This window comes from Telopea speciosissima, chromosome 7, assembly GCF_018873765.1.
Source record: "Telopea speciosissima isolate NSW1024214 ecotype Mountain lineage chromosome 7, Tspe_v1, whole genome shotgun sequence".
Taxonomy (NCBI): domain Eukaryota; kingdom Viridiplantae; phylum Streptophyta; class Magnoliopsida; order Proteales; family Proteaceae; genus Telopea; species Telopea speciosissima.
Window position 1 is genome coordinate 18,520,092 of NC_057922.1, and position 20,941 is coordinate 18,541,032.

The following is a 20,941-nucleotide window of genomic DNA, read 5'->3' on the forward strand; positions in this document are numbered from 1 at the left end:
TGTCACCACTTTATTCTGAAAGTTCCACATTTAGATTCTTGGAACTGATTATTAAGGAGCTATATTGCATTCATCTTTTGGTCAATTATTTTTTCTGATCAAGAATTAGCCTTGGGTTTTTTAGAGAATCCAATATACTCTATAACTGCATTGTGGATTGTTCCACATATGCTCATAAAAGAGTTACATAGGATTTTAGTTCAACTTGAAGATGCAACTAACTTCACAACAACAAATAAATATCCTATTCAGGAATAAAAAGAATAATATGTGCAGGACACATTCACTAACTTAGAGTCGTGGGAGGGCGAAAGCTAAGAAAGGCTCTTTCCCAGGGCGGCAGCCAGGAAAAGAAAAATATGGTGGAACATATAATTTCCAGGATGGTAGAAATCCATTCTCACTTAAAAGGAAGATGAAAAGAGGAACAAAAGGGATCAAGAAGCTTGTACCTTTGGCTGGCCCCCAACAAATTATTCATGCAAGATAAAGCTAGGAGAAACAGAATCCCTCCCTCCCCCTCCCCCTCCCCCTCCTGTGGTTGTAAGAGGCTTCAAAACTTGCAGAACACAGTTTCTGTAACATCACAACCAACTCAAATCCTTCCAGTACAAGTATCAAGAGTTCCTCTAGTGTCAAACCTATATTCCATATTTCAGAAATAGTAGAAATTAGCTCTTAATCCCTGATGACAAACTCCTTGGTAACCATTGGACATGAAACATATGCTCATAGATGTATGGTCACTGACAACAAGAACTTATGTTGTCATCTTTATAGAACACCATTTGGTGCACAAAGAAACGCAAACAATGGAGAGTCACTAGTTTGAACGGGGTCCACATTCTCCTTCTGCTCCCTCCACAAGAAGAATGGAGTTCAGGCAGGTAAGAATAACTCGTCACCCTCAAGTTTCATCACGACTCTGCTTCATCTCCTGATAGGAAAGACCGTAGCCAGTTATTGCAATGGATCCAATTGATTCCTGGGTCTGGTAAACTTTCTGATCTTTCATATATCTCTAGACCCTGTCCCACTTCGGCCAATTTGTGGGCTGCTCCATTAGCCACTATCTCCAGTTTGTTAGCAGTAAATATTTCCTACTACTGCTGGGACCCTTCAACGCAAAACTCACCAGTAATCCCCGCAAGAGCATGATCCATCTCTAAAATGGTGGAATCTACTCCCATCTCTCATGACGATCTCTCTCCGAGTGACCTTGGACAAGTATTTTGTAAATGTATGACAGTCACCACACGTACGAAGGTTTTTCATTATCTGAATGGGGATCCCATTTGGGGTGTTCAAGAGACCATAAACAATAGCAAGTTTCTCACTATGGTAGAGGAGTGCATTCTCCTTTTGTTCCTCCTCAATGTCATGAAGAACTAAGTTCGTATCAGGCGTGTAACCTGTTTCCCTGAGACGCCCATAGAACTCTTTCAGCATTGAGTAAATATCTTCAGTCTGATAATTTGTCTTATCCTCTGTACGGAAAGAGTGCAGCTTATTCTTGATCTGAATCCAGCTGATACCTGGTTCCTTGGTCACGCCCCGATCTTTCATCAATTTACGAATTTCCCCCACTTCACCCCACATGCCTAGAGATGCATATATGTTTGATAACAATATGTAGTTGCCGGAGTTTTGTGGATCCATTTGAAAGAGCCTTTCTGCAACTTTCTGGCCAAGATCAACATTTTTGTGGATCCTACAGGCACCAAGAAGAGCTGCCCAAACCACAGAATCTGGTTCTATGGGCATGTTTTCAATGAAGGCTTCAGCTTCATAAAGGAGCCCGGCCCGGCCAAGAAGGTCAACCATACAAGCATAATGATACTCCATGGGCATAATCCCATAATCTCGACTCATGGAATTGAAGTAGTGCCACCCTTCATTAATCAAACCCGCATGGCTACAAGCACATAAGACACCTAGAAAGCTGGACAAGTCTGGAAAGACACCTTTCGTCTTCATTTGTTCAAAGATCTTGATGGCTTCCCTTCCAAATCCATTTTTCGCACAACCTCCAAGAACTGCATTCCATGTAACTAAGTCACGTTCAGGCATCTCTTCAAACACCCAAAATCCATCAAGACAACCACATTTGAAGTACATTGTTATCAAAGCATTGGCTACAAAGTTATCTGAATCTAATCCAAGTTTGAAGATCAACGCATGAATCTGTTTGCCAAGCCTGGTTGCAGAAAGACTTGCGCATGTACTGAGAAGGGTACTCAATGATGATGCATTTGGTTTAGTACCTCCAGCCAACATGTCAATAAAAAATTCAAAAGCCAAATCCCCATGCCCAGCTTGTACATATGCTGATATAATGGCAGTCCAAGAAACAACATCCCGTTTAGGCATCTTGTCAAAAGTGCTACGAGCAGCATCTAACATGTCATTTTGAGAGAAACTTGTAATGAGAGAGTTCCAAGAAACAGTATCTCTCACTCTCATTTTACTAAAGGCATGAGAAACTTCCTCCATTTTCCTGCACTTTGCATACATGGAAATCAACCCATTTCCTACATATGAATTAAACTGGCAGCCTGCTTTAATGGAGAGAGAATGTACCTGTCTACCGATCTCAATAGCTCCTATGTTGGCACAGGAAAAAAGAGCACTGGTAAAACTGGACTCATTTGGCAACGCCCCTGATCTATGATACTCAGATAAAAGCTTCAATGCTTCTTCACTTTGTCCATTCTGTGCAAACCCTGAGATCATGGCTGCCCATGAAGCAGAGTTCCGCATGGGAATTCTCCTAAAAATTTCATTTGCTTCATCAACCATTCCATTCTGAGCATACCCAGCAACCATAGAATTCCATGTAATCACATTTGGATTTGGGATCTCGTCAAACAAAAACCTTGCCTCATGGATTCTCCCACTCTGAGCATATGCAGTCATCATTGCTGTTCGGGAAGCAACACTTTGTTCAGGAATTCTTCTATACAAGGCAACTGCGTCATCCAATCTCCCACACTGTGAAAAAGCTGCTATCATGGTTGTCCAAGAAAATTCATTCCATTCTGGCATCCTCTCAAAGAATTGCTCTGCATAATCCAATCTCCCAATCCGGGTACAAGCACTCAAAATTGCAGTGCCCACAACCACATCTCCCTCAAAATTCAACTTGATTGCCAATGCCTGCAGGTTCTTAATCAATTTCAAATTGTTCAGGCCAGTGATTGCTGAGAGTGCAGAGAGAAAGATTAGTTTATCTGGTCTAACCCCGCTACGGTGCATCTTCAAGAATACATCCCATGCTTTTTGATAATCGTCAATGTGGACATAACCTGATATCATAACCATCCATGACACTGAATTCCTCTCTGGGATCATGTCAAAAAGTTTCTGAGCTTCAGTCATCAGACCAACATGGCAGTACCCAGTGATCATCGTGTTCCAGGACACAACATCCCTCTTAGGCATTTCGTTGAACAAGTATCGAGCAGACTCTACATCACCATTCTGTGCATACCCACTAATCATGGCGTTCCAAGATATGATATTGCGATCTGGCATCATTTCAAATACCTTCCGAGCTTGTTCAATCTTCCCATTCTTAGAATAACCAGTGACAACAGTAGTCCAGGTCTTGATGTTTTTACCAGCAAACCTGTCAAAGAGTTCCTGTGCCTCATTGATCCGTCCATTCTGGAAGTAACCGCTTATCATGTTGTTCCAGGTGATGGCATTTCTTTGAACTATATTCTCGAACAATTGACGGGCTTCATCTACTCGTCCGAGCTTGGAGAGCTCTTGAATCCTTGAGTTGCATAGGTACAAGTCGTTTTCTGGTCTCTGACACATCTGAAGAGCCAAAGTAGAAAGGGCTCGACGACGGTGGAGGAGGCAACCAGTCATGCCCAGGATCATGAGATCATCTGCTACTACTAACCACTCAGATTTGGTACTTTTGTTTGTAGCTCATGGCGATTCCGATGGCGATTCCTTGATCAGTTGATCACCTTTTTATTGATTTCCTTGTCATGAAGATAATAAGCAAAATGTTCCAAGTAGTACTAACTATATGACTGGACCCGAACCCGATAAGAAAACCAAACCAGACCGGCCAGTTTTTTTTGGGGGGTCCAATTTTGGTTTTAGTTTTAGAAAACTTCTTAAATATCGAACGTTTTGATCTGACCCGATTGGACCAATAAGATTGGCTGAAACCAACCGAATAAACCGAAACCAAAAGAACCAGATAAAAACCAATAAAATTAACCTAATAATCTGTGATTTATTTATGTATATACTTTCATCATTAAGTTAGACTTGATTATAACAACTAGAAATCAAGGTACATATTGATAACCCATAAGTGATTGATAACCGAAGCCGATAATAAAACGAAATCAACCAGATTGGTAGCTAATCGGTTTCGGTTTTGATTTTAAAAACCGATTAGCTTACTAATCTGTTATGAATTGGACCAATAATTGGATCATAAATTGTTCGAGTCAAATAAGACTAAATATTTTTACTGGAGTCATGATAAACTCGGTGAGTTTAATCGCTTTTTTTTTTAAATTATAAAATCAGTTCACTTAGAAACTGAGCTGAGTAAAAAATAGTAAATCTATATTCTAAAACAATAAGAAACCCTCAACTCTTCGACTCCTTTCTTCAAAATTCATTGATATGTAATTCCTTGAATTTTTTTTTCTAGCTCTCCCATATATTTTTATTAATTTATACATATTTATCATATTAAAAAAATTTTAAAAATATATATATGACTCACTTTGATCAGGCTAGACAAGACCGAACCACTAGATTTTTCTTAATTACGAGTCGAGTTAGAAAATCTGGTTTTTTTTTCCTACTAAACTATGATGTAGATGAGAAATAAATTGTTTGACCAAGTGAAAATAATCAAATATAATATTTGACTAAATACATGGGTTCTAGTCCAAGTACGCCTGATATTGCTTTTCCTCCTTTTGTGGGTCCGGTATTCAAGAGTTCTGTAGGTTTAGGGAAAAGGATTCCCAATTTTTTCTAGAATAAGGAAAGAATAAAGATAATCTCAAGGAAACTCAATTCTTGAAGGGGAAGGCAAGATATTATCCTCACTCAACTTTGGTTTATTAGATTCTTCAACATTCAATAAGAGAGAATCTCTGATATGGGATGGTCTAATTAAAATTAATCCTTCCTTTGCTTAAAGAAAAATAGTATGTTGGAGAGTTGGAAATGATAATGATATTTCTATTTGACATGATCTTTGGAACCCTGTCTGCTTATAATTATGTTATTTATTTATTCTCTTCCATTTGATCAATGTTCAAGATTAAAGTTAGTGATTTTATTATGGATCGAGTTTCCCTCCACTCACGGTGAATGGGATTCCATTTTTATTCAATGAGGGGTGGAGAGGGTGAAAATCGGTATGGAGAGGGTTTTTGGAACATACTAATTACAACCCTAGGAAGGGTTTGTGAACCTTAGGATGGTGGGTGAACCCGTCATCTATGGGTGGAAGAAAACTTTGTCCATTTTAATATTAATTATATTTTTCTTATAATTTATTCCTTTTTGTTCCGATTACAATATGAACACATCAAATCAATTTCTCCGTTTGCTTGTTTGATTAGGGGAAGATGATTTAAAGTGTTTTTGTCCAATTTTTCCTCACTATTTGTTATGAATGTAAGATCTTATTTTTGATTCAAATCGAAAAACAAACTGATTTAAACCGGTATTAATCTGATCTTTAAAAATCAAAATAAATCAAAACCGTACCTGACCAAAACAGAAACAATCAAAAACAGAAGTTCCTTAACAATTTGATTTTGATCTCACTCATTTTAGATCGAAACTAGACCAAACTGACCGTTTGACTACCGAACTATCATTAAGTGATCAATCTTCTCAAGCGTATATATCATACAAGGGCTTTAAATCATCTCACAGACCAAATTTTGTATTATTCACTCTTGGCTATAGCACAATTTCCAAGAAACAAGACAGTGGCAGAAGTTAGACTAGGTATGAACATTTCATTAGGGATTCCTATTGGGATCAGTCGTTGCTTGACAAATAATGTTGCTATTGGAACAACAAAAATGAAGAAAAGCATATCCATAGCTCCACCTGCAGATCCTGTATCAAAGTTTGCCTCCTCGATGATCTTTCTGAACTCTTCTTTAGTCAAGTATTCACTGCTCTCTTTGCCTTTCTGTTCTTCCTGTTTTGAAAAAAAAAAAAAAACAATTTCTTTTATTTCGGAAAGAATCTGTATTTGTAGAACACATGGTGTGTGAGAGAGAGAGAGTGGGTGAGTAAGGTTCGGAACTGTTCCTCAATTAAATTTTTGTTGTTTGACCAAAAAAACAATCTTCTGCCGCTGTCTTTGCATGGAGTTGGCTCCTGCTCCTGCAACAAAAAATGGCTTCATCATATCTGTGTTCAAATTTTAATCCCAAACAAGCAGGTGAAAGCGTCCCCAAAGTTAGTACAATAAGTGAATCAATTTTGCTTCAAAGAACTATAGGAATGTCTTCATATGTCACAATATTTTGTTAAGAGTAAAATAGTTTTCTTGTAAATTTTAGGGAACATTGATAGGTTTTGGGCTCTCAAGACAATGGTCTTGAGGGAGGGCAGTCATTTTGAGCAAAAATTAGGTTAGGATTGACTCCAAACTCACTACTCCGAAAACCTCATATAGCCGGGACTAGCTCTGGGTAATGGCCCTTTTATGGGTAAATTTTATGAAGCAATAGACTCACTTCAATTTAATCACTTTCCATGCTTGTTTCATCCTAAAACTTGACCCTATTGAGAGAGAGAGAGAGAGAGAGAGAGAGAGAGAGAGAGAGAATTTAGTCTCTAGCTACCATCAATTCTTTCAATATTGAAAGGAATTTGATTCTCACCTTGAATACTTTCTCAAGAGTCTCAGTGCTTGGTACGCGTAATTGTATGTTGCCAAGCTTTATGTTGATTTCTCTGCCAAGACAGAGTAGTCAATTGTTTCATGCAGTGGCATCTGTATATGAAGAGTTGATCGATAGGGTTCGCTACATGTGTGTGTGTGTGTTAAAGCCTGTGTTTTCACTCCAGGAGAGAGAGAGATTACTCAATAGTTTGACAAATTGCATGGAAGAAATCAGCCAAGTTATGAATCTTAGTAGTGTCTCCAAACAAGGTATCATACCATTCATCTATTATGTAACCGATTTCCTTTGCCTTATTTTCCTCTTCTCTTCTTTCTATAGGAATATAACCAACACAGAAGAACATCAATGACCATTGCTATCAGAAAATTGTGATCAAGCAAATAGTTCGACAAGGAGAGAGAGATATTCGTACCAGTTAATAATTTCATTATGGCTTGTCCCATCCTTTGGTGTGAGGAAGTGGCAATGAAACCAAATTAGGGTAGAGAAAGGAGTGATTTAGTATATATGGATCTCTTAATTTACTATTTGGTCTGTTTGTTTCATGTAGCTAACATAGCTTGCCTTGGAGGTGAAGAGTATATTGCAGTTCTTTGACAGTAAGCATACTGGAAGAATAAGGCTGTGACCCCTCCCCTGCTATTGAGCTGTCCCTTGGCAAATAATTTTGCATTGGAATAAAGTGTGTTGTGGGTTTTACCACTTATTCCATTCCACTGATCTTCCTTATAGGTGATCTAACTTAAAGACTAGATTCATGGAATCATGACTTTTTAACTGTTATCCATGAAAGATTAGGAAAAGTTACAGAAAACCAATGAAAAGTAATAAGGAAGAGTTTGATCATGGGTGGTCTCCAGTCATTGAGGACTTCATAGATCTGACCCTGAAGAGGGTAACAAGAATAGTTGATTCAATCTGTTTTGGTGCAGTCTGCAGCATGGAGATTGGTTGCAGCTCACATGGCTGATTCTGCCTGCAGGTGAGGTTAAAAGTGGTAAAATGTAGGTTCAGCAACAGCAACAGCATTTATTATGGTATATTGCTAATGTGTTTATTATTCATGTAGATTTTGGGTTAATCTTACATAATGAGCATTAATCATTCGCAACCTGCACCTATTTGATTTGGTTAAAATAAAGTTTACAAAAATTACAAAGAATTTTGTCATTTTTTGTATTCTATTATATTCATTTGTGTCCTGTGGCATTTTGTAATTCTTCTGAACCACTTGCTTTACTCATTTGGGGACCTGAAAATAACCAGTGAGTAGGATGCCCGTGTCATCATCCATCACAAGGACCTGAAACTCCAGATGAATATACACAGAGAGAAAGAGAGAGAGAGAGAGAGAGAGAGAGAGAATATTAAAGATGATATCCTAAAACTTCTTTCCTGTTGAATATAAATATCTTAAAGGTGTCTATAACATGAGGTAGCAACAGCCCAGAACATGGGGAGAAACAAGATAAAATTCCAGATGAATAACCAGACCGGACCAGCATCGTCATAGGTATTGGTTTGTTACTTCCTGAAGCAACCATATTTAAAAAAAAAATAATGAAAAAGAGAAAAATGACCGCCCCAAAAAAAACAGCTTCTTCAGTTAGGTGCATGTTTGTGAGCATTTCAATAGCATGTGCACACAACACAAAATCAATGCTGATTGGGGGAGGAAGGCAAAGAAATTGGGTGGTCCTCCTCTATGTTTACCATCTTATCAGCATACCACTTGGAGAAGCCTTCTTCAAGGGCCTCTCGCATCCATGCATGCCTGCAATGTTCAACTGCTTCTGGAACGGCCAGCCATTTCCTCTGCCGGATACTCTGTTCTGGCCATGATTCCAGTTCCTCCTTGACAAGTAGAGCAAACATTGCAGCTTTACACACACCCTCATGGCTGAACTTGCTTTTGAAATGGTAATGCCCTAGCAAATCCTGAAATACAAAGGGAAGGAAACAAAGATTGGTTTGGTATGATCTAAATAAGCGAGGAAATATAGAGCCAAAAAGATAATTTTACTTTGCCACTCAACTCAAAAAATAAATAAAACCTGGAGAAGTTAGCATACGTCAATTAAGGTATAAACCAAAAACATGCATAGACAATACTGATGGAATCCTGAGTATTGCTGTGGTTGCGCTAAGCCAAAACAATAGAACCACCCTTGTCTCAAGGTCTAATATAAACAAAGGGTAAACTGAGGCTCAAGAACAATGATTCTAGCCCCCATGGACCAGGATAAAAGATTCAAACCCAACAGTTTTCTGCATGCGTATACAGAGAGTTGTCCTTCAGACTCCATCAGTTCTAAATCTTTTCTTCATGTATAAATAATGGCCTTCAGTGATAACACTGTCAAACATCCCTAGAGACATTTGGGGCATTAGGTGTACAAATGGGTCATTTAGTAATCATTCAGGCACATGAGGCTTTTGTCCACTTCCCTAGGCAAGTCAAGTTTTGTTGGTGAAATAGGGTTGTCCAGTTTACAAATTAGTCATCATAGGTCCATAAAAGGTCACTCAATTTCATTTAATTTGTTATCCAATAAACAAGGTTCTGGAGACATTAAAAAGATGAAGATGTATTTCTAAAACCACAAAATGTGACAGAAAATGCCAAATATAATACCACTAGCCAGAGACGAGAGAGAAGTCTCAAATCAATACTAAATGCAACTTTCTTCTAACAGTCAATACAAAATCATCAAAACTGCATAGCTAGAAATTGGAATGGACTGATTTCAACCTCATGGTCAGAATCTCCAAAAATTCGTCGGTTTTTAAATTTGTAATCTGTTTGGACTCATAGTTGTCAAGGAGACTAGGCAACCCAAGGCGTTGGAGGGGCTCTTAAGCGACAAGGCGCCCACAATCGTGCCTGCCTAGGCTTTGCCTAGGTGTGCAGTATATGACTATGGGCCTCTTTGGTATCACTTTTCATTTTCATTTTGGCCTATTTAAAAAAAAAAAAATCATTACTAAAATCCGTTTTGATCAAAAATGAAAAACTGTTTGGTAACTACATAACATAATAGATTGTAGAATGAAAAAAAGTTTGGTAACTACCTATGTGTAAATAATTTTTATAACACTTTTGAACAAATGGGCCCAAATCAGACTTTTTTTAGAATAATTGGCCCAAAGCCCATATATATTTTAGTCGTAGGCGAAGAAATTCTCCCATCACATCTTCTTTCCCAAATCAACTCTAAACCAAAAATCTCCTGAAATACAACATCAATCGGTGCCGTTGACACTAACATTGAATTGATCCTGAAGCATCCTGGCCCGCCGATCACACATTGTTACCAGAACCTCCTCCCTTCTCGCCAAAGCATTAAGGTCCAAATAGTTGTAGACAATATTATAGCGGATAATACCTAGCAAACACACCCATAAAAAGAGGAGCTTCGGGTGCCACGTTCTGTGAGCCTGAATCCAGTCCTTTGGCTTCTGCTCGTTCAACTTGATTGCCACCATGGGGTGGCTCTCATCTTTGTGAGCCATTAACAAACAAAATTGCTTCTGCTTGCTGAACTTCTCCTTCTTCCTTTTTTTCTCCGCCCCACCATCTCTCAGCTAAAAAAGCCTAAAAAACCCCAACCAGCCCAACTCAAAACAGAAAAGAAAAACCAAAAGCTTTCTCCAGGAGTGCTGCAGTATCTGAAAAGCCTATTTAATTTTTCCTCCTGCGAAAGAAAGAAAACTAAAGGAGTATCACTAACCTCAGCCTATACTATACCTTGAAGATTTGTTTTGTGTACTTCAAGCATGGAAAGATAAACCAAAAATCAAAGCTTATATTTTCAAATCTCAGAGAAAAATAACAGACGGTGGCTGTTCTTCCCTTCTCTTTCGTTTCTTTTGTTTCTGGTGTTTAATGGATTGGGCCAAAATATATCCATTTGACTACCAAAATGGTAAAACGAATCCAGCAACTGAAATGCACAAGGTTTCAATCAGGTTTTGGTCAGAACCGAAATTTTGAACCCTGGGCAGATAAAATATGCTAGTATAGCTGTAGCAAATAAAATGAAATTTAACTTCCAGTAATGGCATTTTGAAACAACCATCCAATAAATACATGAATGAGATAATGTATGAAGAGGATCCATTGTGGAAAACTGGGGTAGAATGTATTGGAAAATGTAACAGAATATAAAGCTAAAAACAGCAGAACCAAGAGTGAGAAGAGAAGAGAAGAGGAAGAAGAGATGGAGAGAAGGAAAAGAGATTGAAATTGTCTGAATTGAGTACACAGTCCCTCTCTATACTATCTTATTTATATCAATCAAAATATTCAGATTACAAGTAGGATTCCTAATTATAATAGGATCCACAGAAAATAAAATAAAACAACTCCTAACAGAACTAGAACTAATTAGAAACAACTCCTAACAGAACTTGGACTAATTAGAAAGAAATCATAATAGAACTAGGAGTAGTAAGGGACAAATCTCGATTAGGATACTCTAATATCCTAATCAAGATATCATAAACCCTAACCACTCGATACACTTTAACAGAAAATCTTCAACAAATTTCACAATGAGCCACATTGGTTCAGGCATGTGTGGTCACTTCTGTTGGAGTGACCATTTCTATTGAGGAATAAAGAGCTGGATGTTGCTTGTAGTGGGTTTAATCCATACATTGCTGATCAGATAAGATTCCCACTTAGATAACTAAGATTGGTGATCGAGGATACCACAAGTTTAGAGATTCCTTTAGGAGCAGGAAGTTACTCTTATATTCCTGATCTGAAATTAGTCACTTCTGGAGAATGTGTTGTAATCTCTTTATAGGCTCTCAAACCTTGTGAGCTAAGTGAAAAGCAAAACAAACCATTAAGCCACAAAATACACTTAGAACAGTACCTATAATAACCCATCTTGGTTTCCTAAGCACCTCCTTTTCTCCACATCCCACCAACTCTATCCGTCCAATGTTTGACTCTCCCTTCTAGTGGAGAGAGTACTTATTTAACTTGCTTGGTATATCAACATAAAAAAATCTATTCAAAGTGTGCTGTAAAAAGGCCAATGCATATGGGAGAGAGAGAGAGAGAGAGAGACATTGTGAAGCTGGACTACCAACCAAGAAAATAGGAAAGCACATAAGAAGGTGAAGTTGTTGGTTGCTTTGTAAAAGTTTCAAGTCAATATGGACTCTTATAGGTAATACTTACTTTTTACATACCTACCCTGTATAAGGGAATTAGAGGGTACCACGTGTAAATGTAGAAACCCAGCTTCTCTTAATAGAAAAGTACAGATATTGACAAGTAAGAAACCTAAGGGAGATTATACAAAAATAGAGTTCGTAATTTATCAATAAGAAACTAGATAAATGATGTTCAGAGAAACAAAAAGAATACATCAAAATAGAAAGTTACCAAAAAAAAAACACCAAAAATGTTGCATAAGATACTTCCAATGGAATTCTACTTTAAACACAACATAATTATTTCGATATCACCATATGGTGCTATACAGCTATACATAAAGAAGGCTCAGAAATAAATTGCTTAAATCACATTCTAGTTAGGACTAAGAACAGACCCTATAAATTAATGCTTCTCTACTAGAGGAAAATTTATTCAACATCCGAAATTCAAAAACTGAGTACGAAACAAAAGTAATGAATTTCACCATTAGCTCCCCTCGCACACCAGCTTCTTCTAAAGCTTCCCGTTCTGCTGCCTCCTCAACAGTCTCATCATCCTCCCATCCTCCCTGCAAAGAGAGAATATTGAATGAACTGAAATAAGGTCTTATCTCCAATTGTCTGGAGAGACACACACGTGCACATGGTCTTTTCATCCACACACACACACACATACAGAGGCGGTGTGAGAGAGAGATCATATATTACAGTCTGTTATGTAGCTCATTAAAAAATGAATGCCACAGGGAAAGGGTATGATAAGACAAAATGGACAAGAATAAGATTCGTTTTTTTTGTGTTCATTTAAGGGCTCATGCATGCTTTTAAGAAAAAGATAGTGTAATATGCAGTTCTAAAAAGCATTTAAGGTCCATCACACACGAACAGTTATACCCATCTCTGGGTGTCTCAGAATTGTGATAGTGGTAAATGGGGAAAATAAATAAAGTAAATGTAAAAAAGAAAATTAATGCAAAATATTGAGTCCATTAGATCATGAAGCATCTATTTTTTTTAATTCCCTCTGATACTCCAGGATGGCAGGATCTATTCGTAAGTGATTATACAGATAGGCTATATTTCACCAAAAAGGGGTTCACTAACCTCACAGAAACAACTGTGAGGCCACCTGATGAACCTATGGGACATGTCACATGGGTATTGGACATCGGAAACCCTGTAAAATAGGGAGAATATAAAAAATAAAAAAGATTTTACCCAGCATGTGATTGGGTAAAATCTTATTTATTTTGATTTTGCAATGAAATTACGATAAATTTTGTTGGTTTACTCATTTCTTTGTATATATAGCATTATTGAAGTGAAACCCAACATCAGGGCGGACGTCCGCACATAGTAAGGTTGCCTCATTGCTACCTGGAGGTCACAGGTTCAAATCAGGAAACACTGAAACAGCCTCTCCGCAAGTGGGGATAAGGCTGTATACATATCTGCCCCTCCCCAGACCCCATAGTGGAGGGAGTCTCATGCACTGGATATGCCCTAATTGAAGTGAAACCCAGCATGCCAGGTCCACCAGGACCAGCAAACCAGTTCTATTCTAGGAGGTGCCTACGCTGAGCAATGGACCTAACTAATCCAATTGCCCCCAGAACATCTGCTGTCTCATTGCTAATTGATCAGGATTTTGAGTAATCTGCACCTACTTTTTTCAATGATTCTTTAATTTGGATTGAGATCATTCCCTTCCTAAGTAACCAATGTCATGTTCGCTACAGAGATCAGCTTTGGTATCCTGACCAGGTTTCTGCTGTAAATCACCAAACAAATTCATAGTTTATGATTAAACTGTAGAACAGTTTTCAATCTCAGAGACTAACAGAATCCCTCACATCGTGAACAAGTGCCTAGTGCACTTGGTAGAGTGTGGAACGTTAAAGCCCATCCTACCAGGAGGTCTTGGCTTCAAGTCTTCTGGTTCACACCTTCCCTCCCCCATTATAGAATAGGATAAAGTAGGAACTATCAAAAAAAAAAAAATCCCGCACATGTTATCAATGTTGTTTCTTGAATCTAGATCCCGCTTGAGTTGCTGAAAAATACTACAATTCTGAACCTGAGATTGTGTGCTGGAACTATAAACGTACCTTCTCAGTATGGCATGCATTAACTCTATTCCAGTTCAGGTCGAACTCAATCCAAGAACTGAGATTCTTTCTTGCTATTTTACTGATTTTCTTTCCAGCTTTATAAAAAGTCTCTGAACCAGTGGCAGAAATTGTTTACCTAAGGACGTACCCAGTGCACGAGGCTCCCACCACTGTGGGGTCTGGGGAGGATCATAATGAATGCAGCCTTAACCCTGCTTTCGCAGAGAGCCTGTTTGCGAAAATTGTTTACCTCTTATTATTAAAACCTCAATTTAACTTGCTTCTGCATGGCCCTTTTGGGTTTGTTATCATTGAGAATTGTCACACAGCCCTAGAGAGGCTAACCTTGCTCATTTGGGGTCTTAGAAGTTAGAACTACACAACCTCCCTATTAATAGATGCATTATTTTTTTTATAGCTCAACTTTGAGTGGTGCAAGTAAAGAACACAATAGCTATCTGGGAATGAAACTTAAGGGAACATAAACAAGGGTGATGACTTCTTAGTGATTTTACTTTTTCAAACCTAAGCCAGAAATGCTGGCATGCCTCGTTGAGGCAGTCCTGCCATTGACTAATTTCCCTCCAAACCAGCACTGTGTAATCTAATGATCTGGGTCATGGTGACCAGGCTTATTCCGGTATTATGTAAGTAGAAAGCTACAGTGTCACTGAAATCAGGGTTCTTTTACATTAGCTGCAAAAGCCATCCCCTACTTATATATCCACAAATTGATGATCAGAGAAGATTCAGTGGTTCTCAGTTTTCATCCCATGATAGAGGACCTCAGAGGTTAGCTCATATCATTAGAATGGTCAAAGATCTCGTGGCTTCAATGAACATCTCATCCATTGGGAGCCCCACTTGGGTTGAGGAAGTAATCAACATATATCAGGTTGAGAGATCTTATGGTTTTGCTGAATCTCAGTCCATTGGAAGCCCAAAAAAAAATTTCTTTCTTTAGATGGAAGTTCAAAGAAAGATTAATTAAAGGAAAAAGGTGGTGGAAGAGGAATCCAGCAGAAGAAAAAAAATACTGAGAGGAAGGATACAATATGACCCCTATACAGACCGTTCAAGAGATTTCCAGTTATGGGATTGGTTTATGAAGAGGAACTGTGATCATTGGAGATTCATTAAGGAATCCATTAGCAGCGGGCCATAAATATAAACTTTTTGGGAGGATGTATGGTGTTTAAACCAGCGAGGAAAACATATTTATAATCTGGCTAAATACAAAAAGGCAAAGATACCAAAAGGTAAACAGACCACCCATTGGATCTTAGTCATTAAGGAGGAAATAAATAAAACAAACTCTGATAGAAAGACTAGCAGAAACTATAGAATTAAATTGTTGAATAAGGTCAAGGTTCAACAGAGCGAAGCCTCTTACAGGGTTTACTGTTAACCTTGACATGTAGAAATACTTTTTACAGCAATATCTCACCATATCAAGGAGTAAAATATTTGTAAACCTACTACAAGCTGAGCTCTGTTTTCCAAAAACTACTTACTGTTGATCTGCAAAACTCATCAAGCAACACCAAGCAAAACAGAGCATGAGAAGTTTTAAAAATATCACGATTTGCCAGAGTCATTGCATACCTCTCGGTTTACAACTCCAACACATGAAAGAAACAAATGCTATGATGGCCCAATAAGAACACAATATAGCATTCATGAGCAAAATATGAGCATAGAAAAAGAATTAAATAACTTCCATGAAAATAAAATTCAACAATTCAAATTATTTTTTGCAGTGCCACAACCAAAATAACCTTGGTGACTCAGCATTAGGTCACTTGATTTGAGGAAAGGGCAGGAAAAAAATTAAGACACCAAGAACAAATTCGAGTAGAAGGAGATATCTAAAAGCTATAACAATATAAATGAAAATGTTACATTATTACACCTTTGGAAACAAAAGACCTGGTCCACTAGTCGAGTTGATCATAAGCACCTCAACAATCTTCTTAGAGTTATCCTCGGAATCTCTCCACCTAAATGGGATACACCTGTAGAAAACCTTAAATATTAGAAAGGTTTTAATGCAAAAGTTAGCTCAATTCAACAAGGTGAAACCAAAAGTTCATAGCCTTGTAGTAATGGAAATATATTGGACAAGAATTATATTTAATATGCTTCTGGCAATCATCCCAACAGTGGCACATTCACTCTAACAGTATGAAACCATCTTTAAGAAAACCCAAACGATGAAGTGTTCATAAAAAACTGCTGCACCCCAAAATTTGAGTAAACTATATGCCCATTCAACAACTTTTGAGCTTGTACAATGAGGAGGTTTACCATGACAAAAATGTGACGTTGTAAAGTATCATAAAGAAAAGATTGATTGGACTAAAAACAAAGAAAAGTATATAAGAAAATGATATGCAAGAGTTAATGCATCATGGATGATAATTTTTTTCATTGGAAGGATGACGACCAATTAAACATCACAAGCATCCTTACAGCAAAGATCGATCATCCATCCTAATTTCTCAATAGAATAGGATATGGCATCTTTCAAGTTATCCACAGAGTGCAGTAACTAGCACAGGTCAAAACAAATAACTTGAGGGCTTTTATTCCCTTAAGAGGCTGATTGGTTACTTAACTTAGGTACTACAAAGGAAAATGGTCACCCCATAATATCAGATAAAGATTTCTTTCATTTCTCACATAATCCCTCTTACCGCAAGTACATTGCAAACATTTTTTTCCAAATAATGTCTTTGTTCATAACTTGGTTTGGTTTTGAACCACTATCAGTTATTAAGAGGCTATTAAATCTTAGTAAATATTTTCTGACAAAAAAATCTTACTAGATACCATCTCCATCAGAATTCTGAAACATTACACTTTATTTCCCATTGCCAGCTGGTAATGGTGGTGTATTTAGAAACCATGAAGGGGATACTATTGGCATTGTCAGCCCTATTGGTATAGCGGATGGGCTGTGTGAGGAGTTGAAGGCTATTATTCCTGGACATCGAATTTTTCTTTCCAATGGTTGGAGGATGTTCTAGTGGAAGGGAACTCCGGGTTGGTGATCAAGTGGCTTCATGAGCACATTGGATCCTTGGTGATATCTTTTCCTCATTACGAAAGCAAAAGCATTTCATGACCAAGGAGGCTTTCCTTTTTCTGGATGAGATCTGCAAAATCAATCGCAGATGAGCTATTTATTCCAAAGGAAGCCAAGAACTGTTAATAAGATGGTTGTTGACTTGATAAAACAGTTGGTGGTGGTTCGCCCTAGGCTATGTTATGGGAATGCTATTCATCGTGAGCAATATTTATTCAGATTCAAGGATTGTTTTTGTAATTTTTTCAGTATAGGTATATCTCATTGATCTGATTCCCCTCTTGGAGATTGATACTCAACATTTCTATCTGCCTCACTACTACTAAGCCATTAGTTATTCAACCCCCACCCCCCTGCCAGGAGAAAAAAAATGAAGAGAGGATCCTCCTGCCTGAGGCAATTTCACACACAGAAAAACCTCATGGACTCCATTAATAAGGATAGAATAGTGAATGGAGAAATTGCAACCTCAGATCCATTTTTATAGCACCTCCCGAAGCCTTTGTCCTTCTATTTTGTTTCTCTCCCCTCACATCATTGAGAAATATTTCCTGTTCTCCAGAAGATGGATCAATTTATTTTTTACAAAACTTTTAAATTGTCAATCTGGTTTCTGGTTTTCACTAATATAACTCCATTGCATTGCATGAAATCCAACTAAGATTCAGGACATGAACCTTTCGTAGAAGTTGCAACATTTTCCCATTCCAACCGAAGATCACTAAGTGCAGGACTATGACGCCATTCAACGCACTGTTTTCCAGTAAAAATTTTATATATTCAACCCAGATGAATATACAAACTAAACTAAGTGACTGATGTCAAGACTCGAGACCAGTTGAATACAGGATCAGAAGCTCCGGGCCTATAATTCTTCTTTGGGAGGGACAGAAAAGATGAAAATAAAGGCCTAATCAACCAATACAATGCTTGGTAAGAAATTTTTGAAATAAAATCCATTAATCAAATCTAGATATAGACAGAATATTCCAAGATTCCCAGCTGAATTCAAGGACATTGATTCCTCCCAAAAAGACTAAGAACAATAACAACAGCTACAGCTATGATAATAAAAGACAATGCAATGACAGCGACAACAGATAGTAGATTCAGCAAATGTGAAAGGTAAATAAATCATGCAAAGACAAACCCACATATATCTTATCAAATTAAAGCGGAAATGCAGGAATTTGGGAGCAAGCTCACACACACACACACACTGACACATAGAGTCACATGGTCACTGCGTTTGCATTTACATACCCCGCGACGAGGCGACAACCGGCCTCATACCGCTGCTGAAGTCGACCAGTTCGGGCAACCAAATCAGACATGCTCTAAAGAATCCTCCTTTTTAATTGGGTAATAACAATGGGATTGCAGTGGTGGAGGAAGAAACCGGTGATCATCGAGCCCTTCTCGCCACCATTAAAATAACCAACAAAGCATTCGTACACAGTAACAGGTTCCAAGAATTCAACTCAACAAGTCTTCTACAACAAGAATGAGAATCTGCCGTTAAATGGATTCTTCATCCGTCATTGTTGCTGATCTTGAACTTGAATTCTCCACTTCATCTGTCAATGTCGGTACCCACCACCCCATCTACGGCCAACCAACCGGCGACCGCCGACAATTATCAACACAGAGAGAGACACAGGGAGGAGTGGAGGACCCACCACCACTTCTAAATTTCACTATCTGGGTTTCCAAAGTTAGCTTCTGTTTGTTCGTGCTGTCGTTTTCGTCTTCTGCGTCTGAACAAGAAACGGAAGGAGAGAGTAGACCGGAAGACAAGTCATGTGTGAAAGAAAGAGAGAACCCTAATGCCTAAGCTGAAGGGAGCGCAAGTACCGGATCCAATATGTCACGTGGCGTATTGTTCTGAATTGGGTTTGAGGAGTGAAGGGCAGCGCCCACTCGTGGAACCAGTCAAGCTTTCACCTTTGCTTTACGTTATTTTTCTCTCTCTCTCTCTCTCTCTCGTAATCTTCGCCAGCCCTTAATGGCGGTTTTGCTTCTGGGAGCTCCGAGGTTCTCCGAGACAAAGTGGTGATCCTCAGGTCTACACCGTTGGATACTGATCCAACGGTGTTGACCTGTGAACCACTGAGGTCTGAGGATCGCTCCTTAGTCTCAGATATCTTACTCTCTCTCTCTCTTTCTCTAGAACACACACTTATGGAGTTATGGTGTCGATGGCTTCATGTGAGTTTTGATCTGGATCATTCATATTCATAGTCTTCATGAGGTAATAAGTTTAGTTTAATGGCTTGAGGGAAGATTCAAGATTGTTTACTAGTTTATTAATCTTATCTTTCAGCAAAAAGAATGTTTATATAAAAATACTAATCAGATGCATTATAAAATTATAATTATACTAATCAGATGCATTTAATTATGACTTTTTTGACACTTTTACCTACCAATTTGAGCTTTGAGGAGATCGTAGTATCAGAGAATAATAAATTCAAACTTTCTGGACCACCTGTTAAGAAAATATTTACTTTCTTTCTTCTCACCCCTTAAAAAATTTACGAATTTTCCATGCCAAGTGGGGTTTTTAGATAGAACCTTTAAGCCCCATTTGCCTAAAAATTAGTACTACGGTAGCAAAACCCTAACCAAATCATCCGGGAATGGAAAGGAGAAGAAGATGCTCTCATGATGCCAATCAAATCTGAGAAATAAGGAAGAATGTTTGTAGCAGATTTGGAAAGGCCACAAGAGGAGATGATATGTTCAGAGTCAGTTGGAGGAAGTTTCAAGGCAGACCTAGAAAAGGGTTTGGAGTAAGTAGAAGGTTTACAATTTACAGGAAGAAGAGAAGAGGCGACGAGGGGCGAAAAAGAAGTGTAGCGAAGAAGAGAATTTGGTTCAGGTTCAGGTTCAGGTTCAATCCATAGGAAGAACAGATGATGCCAAGTTGCCAACATAATATTAATAGCATCAGTTAGAGAACAAGACGGGCGGAGAAGATGATATAGATGGGTCGGTTTCAAAACGGATAAAAATCCAGTATATCACTATTTAATTTAAGGGTGTCAATTGGTCCGGTTCTATGATCTGACTTTTTAACGGTTCGATCCTAAATGATCAGACCAGAATCGGACTAACAAGCAAATCAATTCCAAATCTAGGAGCCAGTATCATTAACTAATGCGTGGGCTAGTTTCGATTCTTAATCGGTTCCAAGCAGTTCCAAATTTTTTATAAAAAATTCCCTAACACATGTAAGAAAGTAATAGTGAAGTGAATTGTTTCACTTGGGATAATGATACGAAAGAAAACCCATATTATAATAAATACCAATTTTTTATTTTTATTTTTATTTTTTTTTGATAAACAATAAACACCAATTTCAATCACATGAAATATGCAACATACCATCATTAATTTCAATAATATGCAAGAGCATCACGGATTAAAATCCTCTCCGATGCCTACATCTGCCAGTGTGGTGCAATGCGGGCACTGGAGCTCGACATCTGGCAAATGCTACATCCGACGGTTTCGAGTTCAATTGTTTTATATTCAATTAATAAGCAGATCCATTTATTTCTTTCTTCTTGAGCTCGATACCGTTGGATTTAACATCTACCAGGTATCGAACTTTGCGCTTGTATAGATCTCTTTCCGAACATCACCCC

General features: G+C 38.1%; 2 protein-coding genes across 3 annotated transcripts; both read right to left on the reverse strand.

Annotated features, from left to right (window-relative positions):
* Window positions 1-364: 364 nt before the first annotated feature.
* Window positions 365-3,871, reverse strand: LOC122666780 (pentatricopeptide repeat-containing protein At4g02750-like). Its single transcript, XM_043862849.1, has one exon. The coding sequence runs from the start codon at window positions 3,820-3,822 to the stop codon at window positions 1,132-1,134; it is 2,691 nt and encodes an 896-aa protein (XP_043718784.1). The 5' UTR covers window positions 3,823-3,871; the 3' UTR covers window positions 365-1,131.
* Window positions 3,872-8,294: 4,423 nt separating this feature from the next.
* On the reverse strand, window positions 8,295-19,211 carry LOC122666782 (nudix hydrolase 16, mitochondrial-like). 2 transcript variants are annotated; one of them, XM_043862853.1, is made up of 5 exons: window positions 18,555-19,211; window positions 16,116-16,218; window positions 12,578-12,661; window positions 8,634-8,858; window positions 8,295-8,451 (listed from the first exon to the last, which is right to left on the reverse strand). In XM_043862853.1, exons 1-5 carry the CDS (start codon window positions 18,623-18,625, stop codon window positions 8,428-8,430), a joined length of 507 nt encoding a protein of 168 aa, XP_043718788.1. In that variant the 5' UTR covers window positions 18,626-19,211; the 3' UTR covers window positions 8,295-8,427. The 2 variants fall into 2 exon arrangements, with proteins under 2 accessions (XP_043718788.1, XP_043718787.1); XM_043862852.1 differs by lacking the exon at window positions 8,295-8,451 and having other exon boundaries at window positions 8,479-8,858; window positions 18,555-19,208.
* Window positions 19,212-20,941: the final 1,730 nt, after the last annotated feature.

What these genes read in the sequence shown, in the direction of transcription:
- LOC122666780 (XM_043862849.1), bottom strand. Translation starts at nt 3,822, where the DNA reads ATGTGTCAGAGACCAGAAAACGACTTGTACCTATGCAACTCAAGGATT.
- LOC122666782 (XM_043862852.1), bottom strand. Translation starts at nt 18,625, where the DNA reads ATGTCTGATTTGGTTGCCCGAACTGGTCGACTTCAGCAGCGGTATGAG. An exon ending in GGTTGTCGCCTCGTCGCGGG is followed by an intron (nt 16,219 to 18,554) that starts GTATGTAAATGC and finishes GGTTTTCTACAG; the next exon opens with GTGTATCCCATTTAGGTGGA. An exon ending in CAGGTCTTTTGTTTCCAAAG is followed by an intron (nt 12,662 to 16,115) that starts GTGTAATAATGT and finishes CTCTCTTTGCAG; the next exon opens with GGAGGATGGGAGGATGATGA.